At 50.6% G+C, this 14,532-nt stretch overlaps 1 protein-coding gene across 4 annotated transcripts in view; it reads left to right on the top strand.

Annotated features, from left to right (window-relative positions):
• CLIP2 (CAP-Gly domain containing linker protein 2) overlaps positions 1-10,670 on the top strand; it is an 81,673-nt gene extending 71,003 nt beyond the window's left edge. For all 4 annotated transcript variants that reach the window (XM_075113403.1, XM_075113405.1, XM_075113402.1 and 1 more), the window contains 6 exons: positions 259-342; positions 775-931; positions 1,440-1,599; positions 2,191-2,376; positions 5,760-5,822; positions 6,458-10,670. In XM_075113403.1, the coding sequence (XP_074969504.1) occupies positions 259-342; positions 775-931; positions 1,440-1,599; positions 2,191-2,376; positions 5,760-5,822; positions 6,458-6,469 (662 nt within the window). In that variant the 3' untranslated portion in view covers positions 6,470-10,670. The remainder of the gene's footprint in view (positions 1-258; positions 343-774; positions 932-1,439; positions 1,600-2,190; positions 2,377-5,759; positions 5,823-6,457) is intronic.
• The last annotated feature ends 3,862 nt before the right edge of the window (positions 10,671-14,532 follow it).

Below are 14,532 nucleotides of genomic sequence, written 5' to 3' on the forward strand. Positions count from 1 at the left end.
TTTATCCCCCCTGCCCCCAGTTGCTTTCTTAAACCTGTCTGATATGGTTTCCCAGCTGTGTATCCTGCCTCCTAATACCTGGGGGGTGGTGAGATGCAGTGAGAAACACCCGTTATCTGTCTCCTGCTGCTTCTCTGCTGATGGAGAGTGCCACCATGGCCCTGTCACACCCCAACCCATGCCGTACACTCAATACGTTCCTGATTTGCACAGAGCATTTTCCAAGCTTCTAATCTTTGTCTTTTCATTATCCCACAGACCTCCAAGACAAGCTGAGTAAAAGAGACAAAGAGGTGTCATCACTGGTGTCTCAGACTGAAACTCTAAGGGCCCAAGTAAGTGGTAAGTTTCCCTAATCCAGTGCTGGTGGGAACTAGGTGTTCCCCTGCTCGTCCTCTCTACTGGTGTTAAACTAGGGCCCAGGTGCTGAAAGGGGCAGGTATAAAACATGACACTGCCTGTCTGTTAGTGGATATTATTGGTAAGAAATGTTCAGGAGTTCTGGTCTCGTTTCAGGAGGTGAACACAAACACTGCAGAAGTTATTTGTATCCTGTGAGAAGGGGTTTTTGGACTCATTGCATGTCAAAAGCTGAAAGAGGCAGAAATAAATGGAGTTGGGTGTGTTGCTTCCAAGATCTCCCCTTAAACAGGGCTAGATCCAGAGCTGATTAGACTGTGCTGTTAGGAGTGGGAATTGGAAAAGGCAAAAAACAGGAATGTAAGTAAAGGACTAAGTGACCTTTCTTCCCCCTGTATCCTCTGCTTCTCATAGCTTTGGAAAATAAATGCAAAACGGCAGAAAAGAAGGCCGATTTGGTCTTAAAAGAAAAGAAGAGGCTGGAAGGTGAACTGGAAGCCTTGACCAAGAAAACACACGATGCTTCAGGGCAACTGGTCATGATTAGCCAGGAGCTACTCAAGAAGGAAAGGTCAGTCTGCAGGTCTGAAGGACGGAGCTGGAGACGGGGCTGTGTGTGTGCTCCTGTTCATTCAGGGTGCTGTAATTTACCACTAAAAGAAATCTAAAGGCTGAGTCGTTGAAGTCCAGCCCTCAGCTCTCCTGTTCTTTAGAGATGCTCATGTAGGGATTTGGTTAAAATTAGGGGCTATGAATTATCAAAGCCCTTCCACTGCTCACCAGGAGCTGCAAGGCAGCTCAGTGCCCATGTAGATGCTGAATGAATTCGTGTACAAAGCAGCTAAGCCGGCTGCTGCCCTGCTCTGAAACACAGTGCCCTGTGCAGGTCCCAGTATCTTTACAGCTGGTGTGGTGGGGAGGACAGGAGGTCTGAAGCCCCCAAAAGGGTGGGAGTTGGGTCAGGTTTGCTTGCTGGCCTTTCTTTGCCTCTGTAACAAAGGTGGGAGGGAGCGTGGCAGGACTCCAGTGGTGTGCACGCTCGGGAGATGTCTTCACCTTTTTCGTGCTGCTGCTTCCAGGAGCCTGAACGAGCTGAGGGTGTTGTTACTGGAGGCGAACCGGCATTCGCCTGGGCCAGAGCGAGACCTGAGCCGGGAGGTGCACAAAGCCGAGTGGCGGCTGAAGGAGCAGAAGCTCAAAGATGACATCAAGGGGCTGCGAGAGAAACTGGTGGTGCTGGTAAGGGCACCAAACCCCTTCCTGGCCTTGACTTGGGGGCTGAAGGGCTCTGTGTGGCTTGTGTGGGGTTCTAGCCCTTCACCTTTACTCCAAGCCTTCCTGCTTTCTTTTGTGCTACTGAGTATTTGATGGGAACTTCCTTGACAGTGCCTGTGAGCTGTGGCCTGGCGTAGCAGCACCTCATTAAGCAGCAAAAATGTCCATCTGTCCTTCTCCAGTGTTTTCCTGTTCCCACTGGTTTTAGATCTATTGCTAAATAGGGCTAAAATTTGTGGGAGAAACTGAAGGTTGGTCAGCTACTTCACATTTTTACACATTCTCTGATCTAAGAATAAGCAACGTCCTCTAATTCCTGTGTACTTCAGTGTCCTCCAGTGGTTGAAATGTGAATAATTTATTTGAACTCTGCTGGGAACAAATTGGAGCTGCTGCTGGTTGGATTCGATACAATTGCCTTCAGAGCTGTGCTCTGACCCCATCTACTGTTGAAATCAAAACATGGTTCTATGAGTTACTGTGGATTTCTATTTTGCTTAGTTTCTGTAGTTATTGGTTTAATTGAACATGCTTCTATTTTCTTTGTTGTATAAGGACAAGGAAAGATCGGTAACAGATCAGCGGCGATACTCCCTGATCGACCCCTCATCAGAGTCAGAAGTGATCCGGCTGCAGCACCGGCTCGTCAGCACAGAGGACGTGCTGCGCAATGCCCTGGAGCAGGGCCACCAGGTGGAGAAGCTCATGGAAGCGATGAGGCTCTCCTCTGAGAAAACACAGGTAGAACATTGGCAGTCATTTCCCACGTCACTCAGCCCTCAGCAGTCATTTCTCTTAAGCAATCTCCTGGGACCTTGCCCTGTGCTGTGGGGGTGATGCAGTCAGCTGGGTCCCTTTCCCTCCGCTGGAAACAGTCTGGCAAGACTTTGTTTTGTCAGGCGTGGCTTAAAACTAAGAAAAGCCTTGCTAGTAATTATGGATCCTTTTGTGCTCTGCAAGAACGGTTGCCAAAAGTGGTGTTTTGGGGAAGGCTGCAGTGTGAGTAACTGTTCTTTGTGTACAGTGACGTGTGGCCGCATATCCTTGCAGTACAGGCACTTTATAATGGGAGAGTTGAAGACTTCTGCCGTCTCTGTTCTTGGAGAGGGTTATTTCCATGCAGTCCATAAGAACAAACTTTGGAGGTGACTGGGAAAATGTTTTCTATTTCACTAACTAGTTCCTGGAGGCATCTGTCTATCTGATCTGGGTTTGCTGACGGACGATAAATGTTCACATTCCAATTGCTATCTTCTCTTCCCAACTTCCTCTGGCCTCCCTTTGTTTCTTGTGACAAAAGCAAAACAGCTTCACCTGTTTGTCTTGCATCCTTCTTTGTGAAATTGAGGGCTGCAAATAACTTGACTCCACATTTGACTTTTTCCATCTCATACCTATGGTGTCTAAGCCCTGACTGATTCTTCCTGTGAAGTGACCTGCCCCTAGTGCCGAGCTTTGTCTTTCATGTCCTTTTTTACTCTTCTAGCTGTATTTTCTCTTGTGTCTGCATTCAGGTCATGGCTTTCAGAGCTCAGATGCACAAGTGCTGCTCTTGAACTTGCTAACTTGAATTCTTAGCAGAAAAATGTTTTAGGATAGTACAGAACAAGCCACTAGACATGGAAAATGGGCAGAGAGCATGTTTTCCCTGATGCAGGTGCAGATAGGTTGTGGTAGGTAATCCAGGGGGTATGAAGTCTTCTCCTCCTCCCGTGACAGCTTTCTGCACAGTTTGCAGATAGACCAAATGGCTGTTTGCATTGCAGTGCTACTTGTAGGGAGGCAGTCAGGAGGAGGGTGCACAGTAAAAATTGTAGCCCTGAAAGCTCTGCCAGCTCAGCTGAGCATCTGTGTGTTGCAGACAAGTCTCTTTATATCCCACAGTGCAGCGGCAGCAACCGTCTGCCAGCACCAGACAGGACAGCTGTAGTCATGATGACAAGTTTGTGGCAGTCCAAGGCATACTATAATCCTGTCAGTACCTCCAGAGTGACTTTAGCTTCTGCTGTAATTGCTATGTGTCAAATGAAGATGCATCATGACAACCTCATATGTTGGAAGCTATGGGAGGGGTGGGGAAAGTTATTTTCTGTTTGCTTTAACGCTAAGTCCCTTGAGAAAAGGGAACCTTCCTTTTCGCATTCCTGTCTCCAGAGGTGATGCAGGTGGTAATTATTTCTTCCCCAACTGGAGAAAATAACGAATCTTACATAAAGTGAGTTGGAACAGACCTTAGGAGGTCAGCTAATCTATCCCTGGTATTACTCTGGTACTTTCATGCTTAAGAAATCTTAGAGATATGACAAGATAGTATTATGCCTTCAACGACAAACCACGGTACTAAGAGACAGACAGAGGATTACTGTGGGGAGCTAGGCTTCAAACTTCTATTGATGTCAGATTTTTAAAGTGTCTAGTTACAAGGAAATCTGGATCAAAGCTCCTTGGTTTCAGTATGATATCTGTTCATCATTCCCCTTATGAAGGGGAGTTGTTAACCAGGGGCTTTCATGCTGAGCCTGAGGACACTGCTGGCCTAGGGAGATCCTGGTGCAATAGTTAAGGAATTGATGGTTCTTCCACATTTCCACTGTAACCCATTCTGTGCTACCTTCTGACCTCCCATGTCCTCTCTGACAGCAGCAGCTATTGCCCAGGGATCTGCCTTGGCATCGCTCTCCCTTTGTCTGCAAAGCCTTCACTTTGCAGCATGCTCGAGAAGGAAATCTCTTAATTACCAGAGGCGGCTGCTGCTGCTCTCCCTTCGCAGGCTTAGTCAGCCACCACGCTCTGCAGTCCTTGCTGTGCATGGCTGGCCTTGCTGTTAGATGAGGAGGTGCAGGAGCTGGGGAAGCATAATGGCAGCATGCCTTCATCTCACCCTCGAGTAATCGCTGCCTTGCTGTTTCCCTGCCTACAGCTGCAAAGTATTTGTCCTGTAAGAGAGGAAGAGGATCTTTGTCTTCTCCTTGTCTTGGGAGACCCTGATCTCGCAGCTTTGCAGGAAATTACAAGGGTTTGGCACTCGGGCCTTTTCTTGGAGAATTTGCAGTGACTGCTCTGGGAGCTTTTTTATTTAATTTAAAGCGAATTGCACCACTTTGTTCATTATCGTGACTGTGTACTGAGACCAAATTTCAAACCTAATTCCTGGTATCTGATAGCTGCTTAGTGCACAGATTGGGTGTGCTGCAGGTAGGATATATTGCCTTGTGTAAGGTCTGAATCACCTGTGAGTCGTGGGTGCAGACCCAAAGTCAAGCCACTACAGCGGCACTATTCTGGCCACCCACCCAGGTGGGTTCACTGCCTGGCAAACAGCTCCGGCTCTCAAAGCAGAGCTGTTTGAATTCCTGCCTGTTTTTCCTGCCCAAACTAAACCTCTGTCCTCTAGGGTTGATTATTCACCATCATGGTAAGAATGGAAGCTGGGTAGCTGGGACTCCTCTAATGATGGGTTTTCAACCTTGCAGTCTTGTCTCCCTATAATGTCTGGTTTTGCTGCCATCAGCAATTCACCAACAACTGTGAATCTGATTACCCAGACCCAAGCAACTGACATCTGGCATGCTGTGACTTCAGGCTGCAGCTTTCTGCTCTTGTTTGTGCTGGTTGTACTGTCATTTTGAAGCTGAAGGGCTCCGTATCATCCCTGCTTAAAGGAACATTATAAATGTTTAAAAGTTCTTGTGCTTTATAAAGAGAGAACAGCCTGTCCTGGCTGCCAGACTTGTCCCCAGAGACGGGAAATGGGGAACAGCAAACGTCCTTTTCACTGCTGGGATGTTCACTGTGCCGTGTTTTGCAGTCAACGCTGCCCTTGGCGGAGCGTTTGTTTATCAGAATTTAAGAGGCAGAAGTAGAGTGGGTCTGTGTCTGTGAGGAACTCTGGGGATGTTTTGTAGATGGGAAGGATGCAATCTGGCATGTGGGGATTGGGCCAGGGTGCAGAGGGCAGGAAGCTTCTCGCTAAAATTGAGGTGGGATTTTTGCATTCTCCTTTCCTTGTGTGGAGTGAGCTGCTAAGGAAGGAGATGGCAGTCTTGCCAGATCTCAGTGCTTGTGGGCAAACCCACTAGGCTCTGTGTCCCTCTTCAGTAAGTGCTGTCCGTTCTCCATTGCAGACTGTTGGAAATTCTGGGTCTGCTAACGGGATTCACCAGCAGGATAAATCCCACAAGCAAGAGGTAAGTTATAAGCAGAACGTTGTTAAAAAACGGTGACTGCTTCGTGTGATTTCTTGCCTGATGTGCTGGGGACAGCTCTTGGATAGAGGCAGTTCTGCCAGCAAAGCTTGACTGTGCTATTCCCACAGCAAAAGCAAGGGGCTTTGCACAACTCCAGTTGCCAAGCATGGTGGGAACCTCACCTTACCATTAAAACCACTTGAAGCCATCAGGAAGGTGCTAGTGAGATGCACACTGAGGTGCAATGGGTGCTTGCTCTGGGAGAAGCAGTGGGAAGGGAGTTTTACCTCAGTCTCCTGGGTCAGTTCCTGTGTGGCTTCTCCTGGCAGCCCCAGTGAGAACCCGCTCGGTCTCGGATCTCTGCCATCCCCTTTACATGGGTGGTGCCTGTGGGGCCTGCTGTCCTGGTGTCCCCTGACTTTCATGATGTAGGGCAAGACCTGCAGCCTCAGATGTTATTTCCTCACAGGCAGGATGGTCAGCCTGAGGAAGAGGCAATGTGACTTACTGAGCAGAGCAGCGGGTCAGGACACGTCAGGCCTGGTGGCATCATGCTCCGTGCCTCAGTTTCCTCTTCTGTAAAAACACCTCTGTGCTTGCCCTCATTTTGCCTAACAAGGTCTCTTTCCTTCCAGGAGAAGCTCTGATAGAGAAGAGGTGAAGAGGATCGTTTCACACCAGTATCAGCTCCTGTGCAGTGTCAGGAAAAACGATACCCCATCTGGCTTTAGCACCTCCAAAAGACTAGACACAGTATTTTCACCTTAAAGCAGGACAATGTTTATAATATACTAACTGATGTAATCAGGACAATCCTAGAGTCCAGTTTTCCAAGACAGACATTGTTCCAGGAGGGAGCAGAAAGATCTCTCTGGGTTTGGTTTCTTACCTGTATTGGTTTCGACTGTGGAATTTGTATTGCTTGAGCTGTCCTTCTCCCACCAGCTGACGTGGTCTGGATGACAGCTGCCCTGACTGGTGGCTGAAGTGTCAGCGAGTCCCAGTAACCCCACGGGAACTGCAGAGGGATTTGCTTGTGGTGTTCAACTCCAAAGCGTGTGCCCAGAGGCTGTGCACTTCCCACATGGTCTGTCCCTTCCCTTCCACCCACCCCAGTGTCTTGAAGACCTGCACAAGCGAGTGGAACCTGCTGGGCTGACTGTTCACGCTGGCACACGTAGGCTGAGGAAGATGGGGTGTGGGGACGTGTTTCCCTCCTCGCCTTGTAGATGATGTTGCTGGTCTGGAGCATGGAGGCTGCACTTAGTACTTGTATCATAGCATGTCATGGGAAATAATCTGATTTCCAAGGGATATTTATTTTGTTTCTCAGTTGTTGCAGTTTGGGGAAGGAGCTGTGGTGGCTCTGAGTTTGGGGACAGGCACACCTTGCTCAGGTGTGGTTGGCCTTTCTTCCTGCAGAGAGATTGCTGAGCAGGCCTGCCGATGCCCTGGGCCACAGCCAGGGTGGTTCCTCTTTGAGCACAGGACTCCACAGGTGGCTGGATCTCAGTATCACCGGCCTGAGAGCTCCATGCTGGCTGCAGTCAGTGTGGGACAGATACCTTGAGGAAATGGTTCCCTCCTTGCCTGTTTAATGGCTAATCAGGGATTGCCTGGGCTTTCTCCAGTGCTGTCCTTGGCTCTTCAGTATGATGCCCATCCCCTACTACCGGGAATGGAGGAGGCTACGGTGCTCTGTGAGCATTCACGCAGTAGTGGCCGTCTGTATTTGACGGGTACAGCAATCCTCTGTGCATGACCTGAGTATGAGCATTTGGAGCGGAAGGAATCCAAGACTGGAGCCCACACAGCTCTTGTGTCCATATGCAGCAGTGCAGGCCAGGCAAGGGTCTTGTTCCTTCGTCAGAAGGCTTTACTCTCCTCTTTAATTTTGCACCACAGCTCCCAAGGGACATTAGGGTGGAGGAAGGGGGCAATATGCTCTTAAAAGTATGAGAGACTCCAGTTCAGATTCACTGCTCAATACCACAGGGAAGAGTCACAGCAATATTTTTACCAGGCTTACCTAGTTAGTGCCCGACTGCTCTGGTCTTCAGAAACTCTTGTGTTATGATGGGGCATCAGTGAAAGAGGACAAGACCTGAGCCAGACCACAGGCAGATGAACATCACGGCATGTCAGCTTCATTGCTTTTTGCCCTAATTTCCTACAAAGTTGTGTTACTTTTTCTTAGTGGGTTGCTGGACTCCTCCTTCCTTGAAGGATGGGCAGCCAGAAGCAACCTGGGAAAGACTTGGGCTTCATGGCCGCGATTCTGCCATGAGGAGGAGGTTGCTGAATCTGGGCTATGATACAATACTGGACTCTGCTCACCTGATGCAGAACTGGTGATCTCCCTCCATTCAAAGGGATGATGAGAGAGGAAGGTGGCTTCGGGGGAGTAAAGCAAGTCAGAAAACACAGCTTAAACCTGGTGCACGGCAGGGGGAGGCAGAGCTTGGGATTTAATTGGCTGGAAATAATTCGAATGGGATCCTATCCTGCCTAGTAGAAGTGTTTCATTAGCTCTTAGTAATGACCAGGAAGATTGCCACGTATCGGCCTAGCTCTGGGAGTTTTCCAAGGGATCATAGGGGTGGTCTCCAAAAATCCCCCTGGCTGGTGCATTCATCTCCTAAGCGATTTAGGAAAGTCCTCCAGAGAGTGTTCATTGTTATAGCCTGTAACAGTGAATACCTTGCTGGGAGCTGCTGTTCTAGGAATTTAGGGCTGGTGTTTTCCCAAAGTGCTCCAGTTGGCTGGATGGTCTCTGAAGACACTGCTGCAGCTCCTGCTGGCTTGAGTGGAGCTAACACAGGTGCTTCTTGCAGTGCTGCCTGTCTCTAAGCCCAGGGCCTCCTGGGCACCTGCAGGTGGGACAGTCCATTCTGGTTTGTAGCTTCTTTTCCCCAGAAGGTCTTCTAGTGACTTGTGAGCAGCTGCGTTCATCTACAGAGGAAAGGCACATGCATTTTCCACCTCCCTTGCTGAACCTCTGGCTCTGCACAGGGCGGGATCCCCCAGGAGCGGTTATGAGGGCCACATATTTGGCTCTGTTAAACAGATCCAGAGTTGTCAGGGTGGCAGTGGTTCAGGCTGGAGCAGTCTCTGGCTCCTCCCAGGACCATCCCCTGTGAGAGGCTCAGACCTGTGGCTCTTCCTGGTCAGCTTGGGTGAGAATGCAGAACAGCAGCAGATGGGTCCGAGCAGGTTTAAAGTTAGTGCTGATGGTCTCTGGCTGTTAATAGCTGTGCTGGTCCTTAAGGATCAGCCAGGAACTGATGGCACCTCTTGGCTTTCTGTGGAGGCTGCGCAGGCTTTGTGTCACAGGGCTGTACCAGGACAGGCAGCGGAGCGATGCCAGGTCCCCTGTGTCCCCACCACCCTTGGGGTGCGGGTCCATGGGAGCTGCTCCCAGGCAGGACTGACTGCAGCATCAGCAGGGAATGGTATCACACATGTCACCTGAGTTTCAGCTCAACCCTGTGAGGTGGCCAGGAGCGGGTTCAGACATCAGCTGTGTCTTCCCTCTCCAAAATTGGCATAGGCTTCCCAAGGGCACCTGCCTCTGGCTGCCCCTCTGCGGTTGTAAGAGACTAAACTAGGGACAAACTTGGAAAGGAGAAGGCAGAGATTCCCCAGCCCCTCTATTTATTTGTAAGTTTAATTGCTGTTTTTGCCTATGTGGTGGTGTATAAAGTACTTCACAATATTTGGTCTTACTGGCTTGGTTCTTTGGGGGAGATTTTTAAGGGCGTTGGAGCAGTGATGCACCCATCTCCTGTTGTCGGTCAGGGACTGGTTCCTGTTTGTGCCTTCACTCTTTGGCATCAGCCTTGCTCTTGTTTTGATCTCTGAGAGCCGGTACAGGGGGCTCGGTTCTCCCCAGCTGCTCTCCTGCCTCGCGCGTGCCGTGCTGGGTCCGCACCCGGAGCTGGGTCCGGAGCATGCCTCAGAGCACTGCTGCAGGGTGGGGGGCAGGAGGTAGCCATGCACATGCTCAGCACCCTGCCGAAGCCTTCAGCACGAGGGGAAGGACCAGCACCCTGATTGTGAGACCATCCCTCACAGCCAGCTGCGTTACCCCAACAGTTAGTGATGCTTTTCTGCTAAGGCTGAGATGTTACCCAGCAAAAAGTGTCTTTGAAATGGAGACTGTTCCATATTTAGTGGGTTTTTTTCCTCTCTAACCCTCTAGACCAAAGGGAAAACAAATCTGTCTTGGTTGGTGATTTCAGCTTTATCCCTCCTACAGCAGCCGGAGAGCTGGAGCGAGGGGCAGCACCACGATGGGTGCCGAGTTGCCAGCCGAGGCTTTACAGCTCTTGCCTACCCCCAGCCACCAGCCGTTCCTCTGGCTTGCAGTAGAGATGCATGAGGGTTTCGTTAAAACAAAACAATGCAAATGACACGGTAAAAGTCTTAACAAAAATTCCAGTACTCCGTTGTTCGGCAGCTTTCGCAGCTCAACGCTATCTTGTAGGGAGATATTAATACACTAAGTTCCTATAGGCCTCATGTAAGTTACCAGAATAAAGATGATACTAGATGTATAAATGGATGATAACCTTTTACCCGTACAGTATGTATTACAATTTTGTAGCTTAGTCATTTTTTGGCTATTGGATTTTGTTAGTATGATATAAAAAAAAAAAAAGACAAAAAAAAGTTTGACTGCTAATGTCTATTTTGTTATTTGATTCATTTTATTTCTTCCTCTGTACAAAAGCTGTACAAATCTCAGTCTGTGTAACTACTACAGATCTGTATTCATGTACCATCCACCCCTGTCCTGGCTTGCTGGTGTGGTGAGCTCATTACTAAACAATAAAATCTGTGGCTGAAGTCAGGCACCCCTGGGCTGCTGGGGGTGTGTTAAGGATGTTTTGCAGTGCATGAGCCAGGCTGGGGGGCAAGGGGGGGCTTTCCCATTGCAGCTCCAATGTGGGGCTTTGGCAAGTCCCTCTTGCCCTGAGCCCAAGCGGTGACCTGGAGCCATCAGCATGTGGGCTCTGCCAAGAGCAGGGTAGCAAACAGCCAGGAGGCCGCAGCCCTGACCCGAGGGATGAGATGCGCCGGGGGCTGGCACGGGGCGGTTGCGCTGCTGCCGCCTGTGCTGGAGGCAAGGGCAACCAGCTCCTGCCCCGGGTGGCTCCTCGCCCGCTGCTGCCGGGTATCTCCTGATCCACGGGGTGATGGTGCTATTTAATTATTGGTGCTATTATTGATAATTTTCCCTCTCCCTCCAGTCCCTCCCTGCTGCATCCACAACACCCCGAGGCAAGGGGTGTCAGTGTGCTGTGCTAGACCCACCTCCCCTCACCTCGATCTGGCACCCACCCATTTGAGCAGAGCCACCTTGGTTTTGCAGGGGTAGAGATGGCAGTTGGGTCACCCTCATCCCTTCCAGCTCACTACCTGCAGACCTTTAGAGCACGGGGAGACAGAGGGGCTGTGGATCGGTCCCACGAGGGTGCTGTGGTTGCTGCCAGGGTCAGTGCAGGTCCTGGGGAAGCCACGCTGCTCCCCAGCCCAGCATCCCACCCCTTTTCCCCCGTGTTCCCACCACATGGCCATGTGGATGCTCTGAGTAGCGTGGGGTTATGCTGCCTCCCACGGGGCAGGACTGGGGGAATTTAGGGCTTGCTGCTTTTTTCATGGTACAGCATCTCTTAGGTGGGAATTTCCTTGACTGCCCACGGCCTGTGCCCCAGCTCCGCAGCACCCCATACAGCAACGGCACAGCCATCTCCTGCTGTGTTTTCCTGCACCTGTGGGCTGAAGGTCCTTTACAGAAAGGGAGGGGTTTCCCAGTATTGCCAGCTGTTTTAATATATAGGAAAAAACTGGAATGCTTTTTCCCTTGCTTCCTGGCTGCTTCTTTTCCTGGACTTAAAATTCTCCACTACCAGATTACCTGAAGGTTTCAAACTCTTTCCAAATAGCTGGTGAGGTTTGCAGGTGATGGGTTGACTCCAGAGTGAGGCCCCAAGAAAATTACAGGCGACTGACAGTAACACCATGAAAACTGGGGGTGCGGCCAGTACAGAGCTGTAACATGGTCTGCACAGCGTGGTCCGTGATAGCCTGCTATTTTATTTTTTCAAGGTGTGTTAAGAGTTGCCGTCACAAACAATTAACTTGAGACTTTGTTTCTTCACCAGCTCCCTGTGCATTGCAGGGTCTCAGGATCTCCTGGAAGAGCTGGGCAAGAACAGCAGGTCCTTGGGTCACCGCGTTGCTTATTTCTAGAGCAGGTGCTGATGGCATCTGCCGCTGCCGTGTGCTTCACTGTCCTCCAGCGGCTGGAAGGAGAATAATTTATTTGAACTTTGCCTGGGAGAAATCTCTGGACTCAGGAAGGTCCATCGGGGCTCAGCCCAGCATCCATGCTGGGCAGGGAGCTGATGAAGTCGTCATTTTCCCTGCCCTTTGCTTTCAAAGGCTGCCGCTGCTCGCTCACAGCAGGTCCTCAGGTGCTGCAGCCGGGCAGCGCTAGGGGTGGGCTCCTCTCCCAGCCACGCAGCTCTGGCGTGGGGAGCTGCGCGGTGGCTCCCGTGTGTGATCCCACCGGCACGGCTCGGCCCTGGCCCCCAATAGCTGCTTCAGGATTTGCGACCCTCTGCTCCATCGGTCCCATCTTCGCTGCCGAGGCTGCCAGCAAGGGGGAGGGCTGCTCCGGCGGTGGCTCTCAAACTGTCCCCATGCTGGCTGCGCGGTCACCGAGCAAGTCCCCTTTTACAGCTGACGCTCCTGGAGGGAGTTGTACCTGGGAAAAGACAGGTTTTGGGAACAGGAGCCCTTATCTGGTACAGCCGGCAGAAAACAGCAAGTTTTCCATCAAGCCAGCCCCTCCCTGGGCTCCGGGCAGGGCCTGGGCTGCCTGGGGCAGGAGGCAAAGGCCATGAGCACCATGTCCTTCCTCAGGACAGGTGACTCCAGCTCCACCTTTTATGTAGTTCCACTACATAATTCATTAACGTGCATATTTACAATCAAGTGCCCAAGCCCCGGTATCTCATAGAGATAACACTGTAGCGCATGCCTTTGTTTGCAGACATCACATTCCGGTGCTGCTAATCGTACGGTGAGGATTAATAAAACATGAAGTTTAAAGATGCCTAAATCACAGTGGGGGAGCTGGTAATCTCTGCCAACAATAATATTTGCACTTTATTTTCATCCTAACATCCAGCCAAAGAGCGGAGCCTGGGCCAGGGAGTGGTACTGCTGCATGAAAACAGATGGGGTGAGGATGGCATGGAGTTGCCAACCTTCTCCTTGGGCACTGTGGGTGGCTCAGGAGAGGTGATGGGTGGGACACCCTTCCTCATCCACGTTAGGGACCTCCGCCCCCTGGGATGCTGTGCTCTTGCCCACAGCTGGATGGGTGCTTCAGGGATTGGTTTAAGCCAGGGGTGAGGTAGGGGTGAGACATGACGCGGTCTCTCTGCATGGGGATACAGGCAGAGAGGACATCTCTGTACGGATGTGGCCGCCCTGCTCTAACAGCACATCCTGCGGCCACCCGTGGTCCGTGCTCCCCCAGGACCTGCCACCCAAGGGCACGTCCCTTTGCGCTGTCCCCTCTGGCGGGGGTGGATGTACCGGGTCTCTGCTTGGTGCTGGGGGACCTGTGGGCCACCAAAAGTGCAATTCTGCTTTTGCAGGGGCTGCCCATGTCCCCTCCCCACTGCAACCCCACCACCAGCAAGCCCAGCTCAAAGGGGCACCGCAGCCCCAGTGCCAGCATCGGGGCCAGGACTGCTGCTTCCCTGGTAAGGGTGTTTCCTCCTCATCTCTGTGCTGCCTAACAAGCATCCTTGTCAAAATAGCTAATTTCCTTCCAGAACAAAAAGTCACCTGAATACATTTGGAAGCTGTATTGCACTATCAGGGTAATCAGAATTTAATTTGATGCAGTCAAGGCTCTAAAAAGATGTTATCGAGGGGAACATCAAAGCTGGATTCCTGCGCTTGGAAATGCAACTGGAATGCTTAGTCCAGATTTCTCATTTTATCGGAGACTTTCAAAATATCAGTCTAAATAACAAAAAATGAATATTAAGAGTATTTGCAAATTAATGTCTTTTGTAGATGAACAAAGGCCACTGTCTAACCTACTTCTTTTGCATGTCTGGGACAGTCTCTTATTAAATCCTAATTATACAATTTTGTTGTGTCTAATCATTTCTGCACTTGCAGGAATTAAAACTGAAGCTCATTTCCTCATATGTTGTACCATGCTGTTCTTCAGAGAACGGATCCTGCAAGTGAGGCTGCCCCCGCTCAAGACAGGGGGGCCTGGGGGCACAGAGACAGGGAAGGTGGGATGGGAACCTGGGTTTGCTCTTTCTCTCCTGTGTCTGTGTTATAGCCTCAGGGCTTTGCATCCTTCCCAGCTCTCGGGATAGCTGAGGAGAAGCTGCAGCTCTTACTAGCGAATGGGATTGTGCAACAATTTCAGGTTTTATTTTTAACGTACAATTTCAAAAGGAAGAAAGGCAGCTCTAGGCCTTTTGGGTGCCCAGAAGATTGAAAATATGACCAAAATGCACCCTGGAGATGGGGTGCTCCTTTTTGGAGAGGTTTTGTTCGACCTGGGGGGCCATGGCTGTGTTATAGCAGCAGCTGGTGCTGGGGCAGGGGCTGGCAGAGCAGTGGCCTTGTCCCTATTCGCTTCAAACACCACGATTCTGTGCCAAGC

This window comes from Phalacrocorax aristotelis, chromosome 18 (assembly GCF_949628215.1).
Source record: "Phalacrocorax aristotelis chromosome 18, bGulAri2.1, whole genome shotgun sequence".
NCBI lineage: Eukaryota > Metazoa > Chordata > Aves > Suliformes > Phalacrocoracidae > Phalacrocorax > Phalacrocorax aristotelis.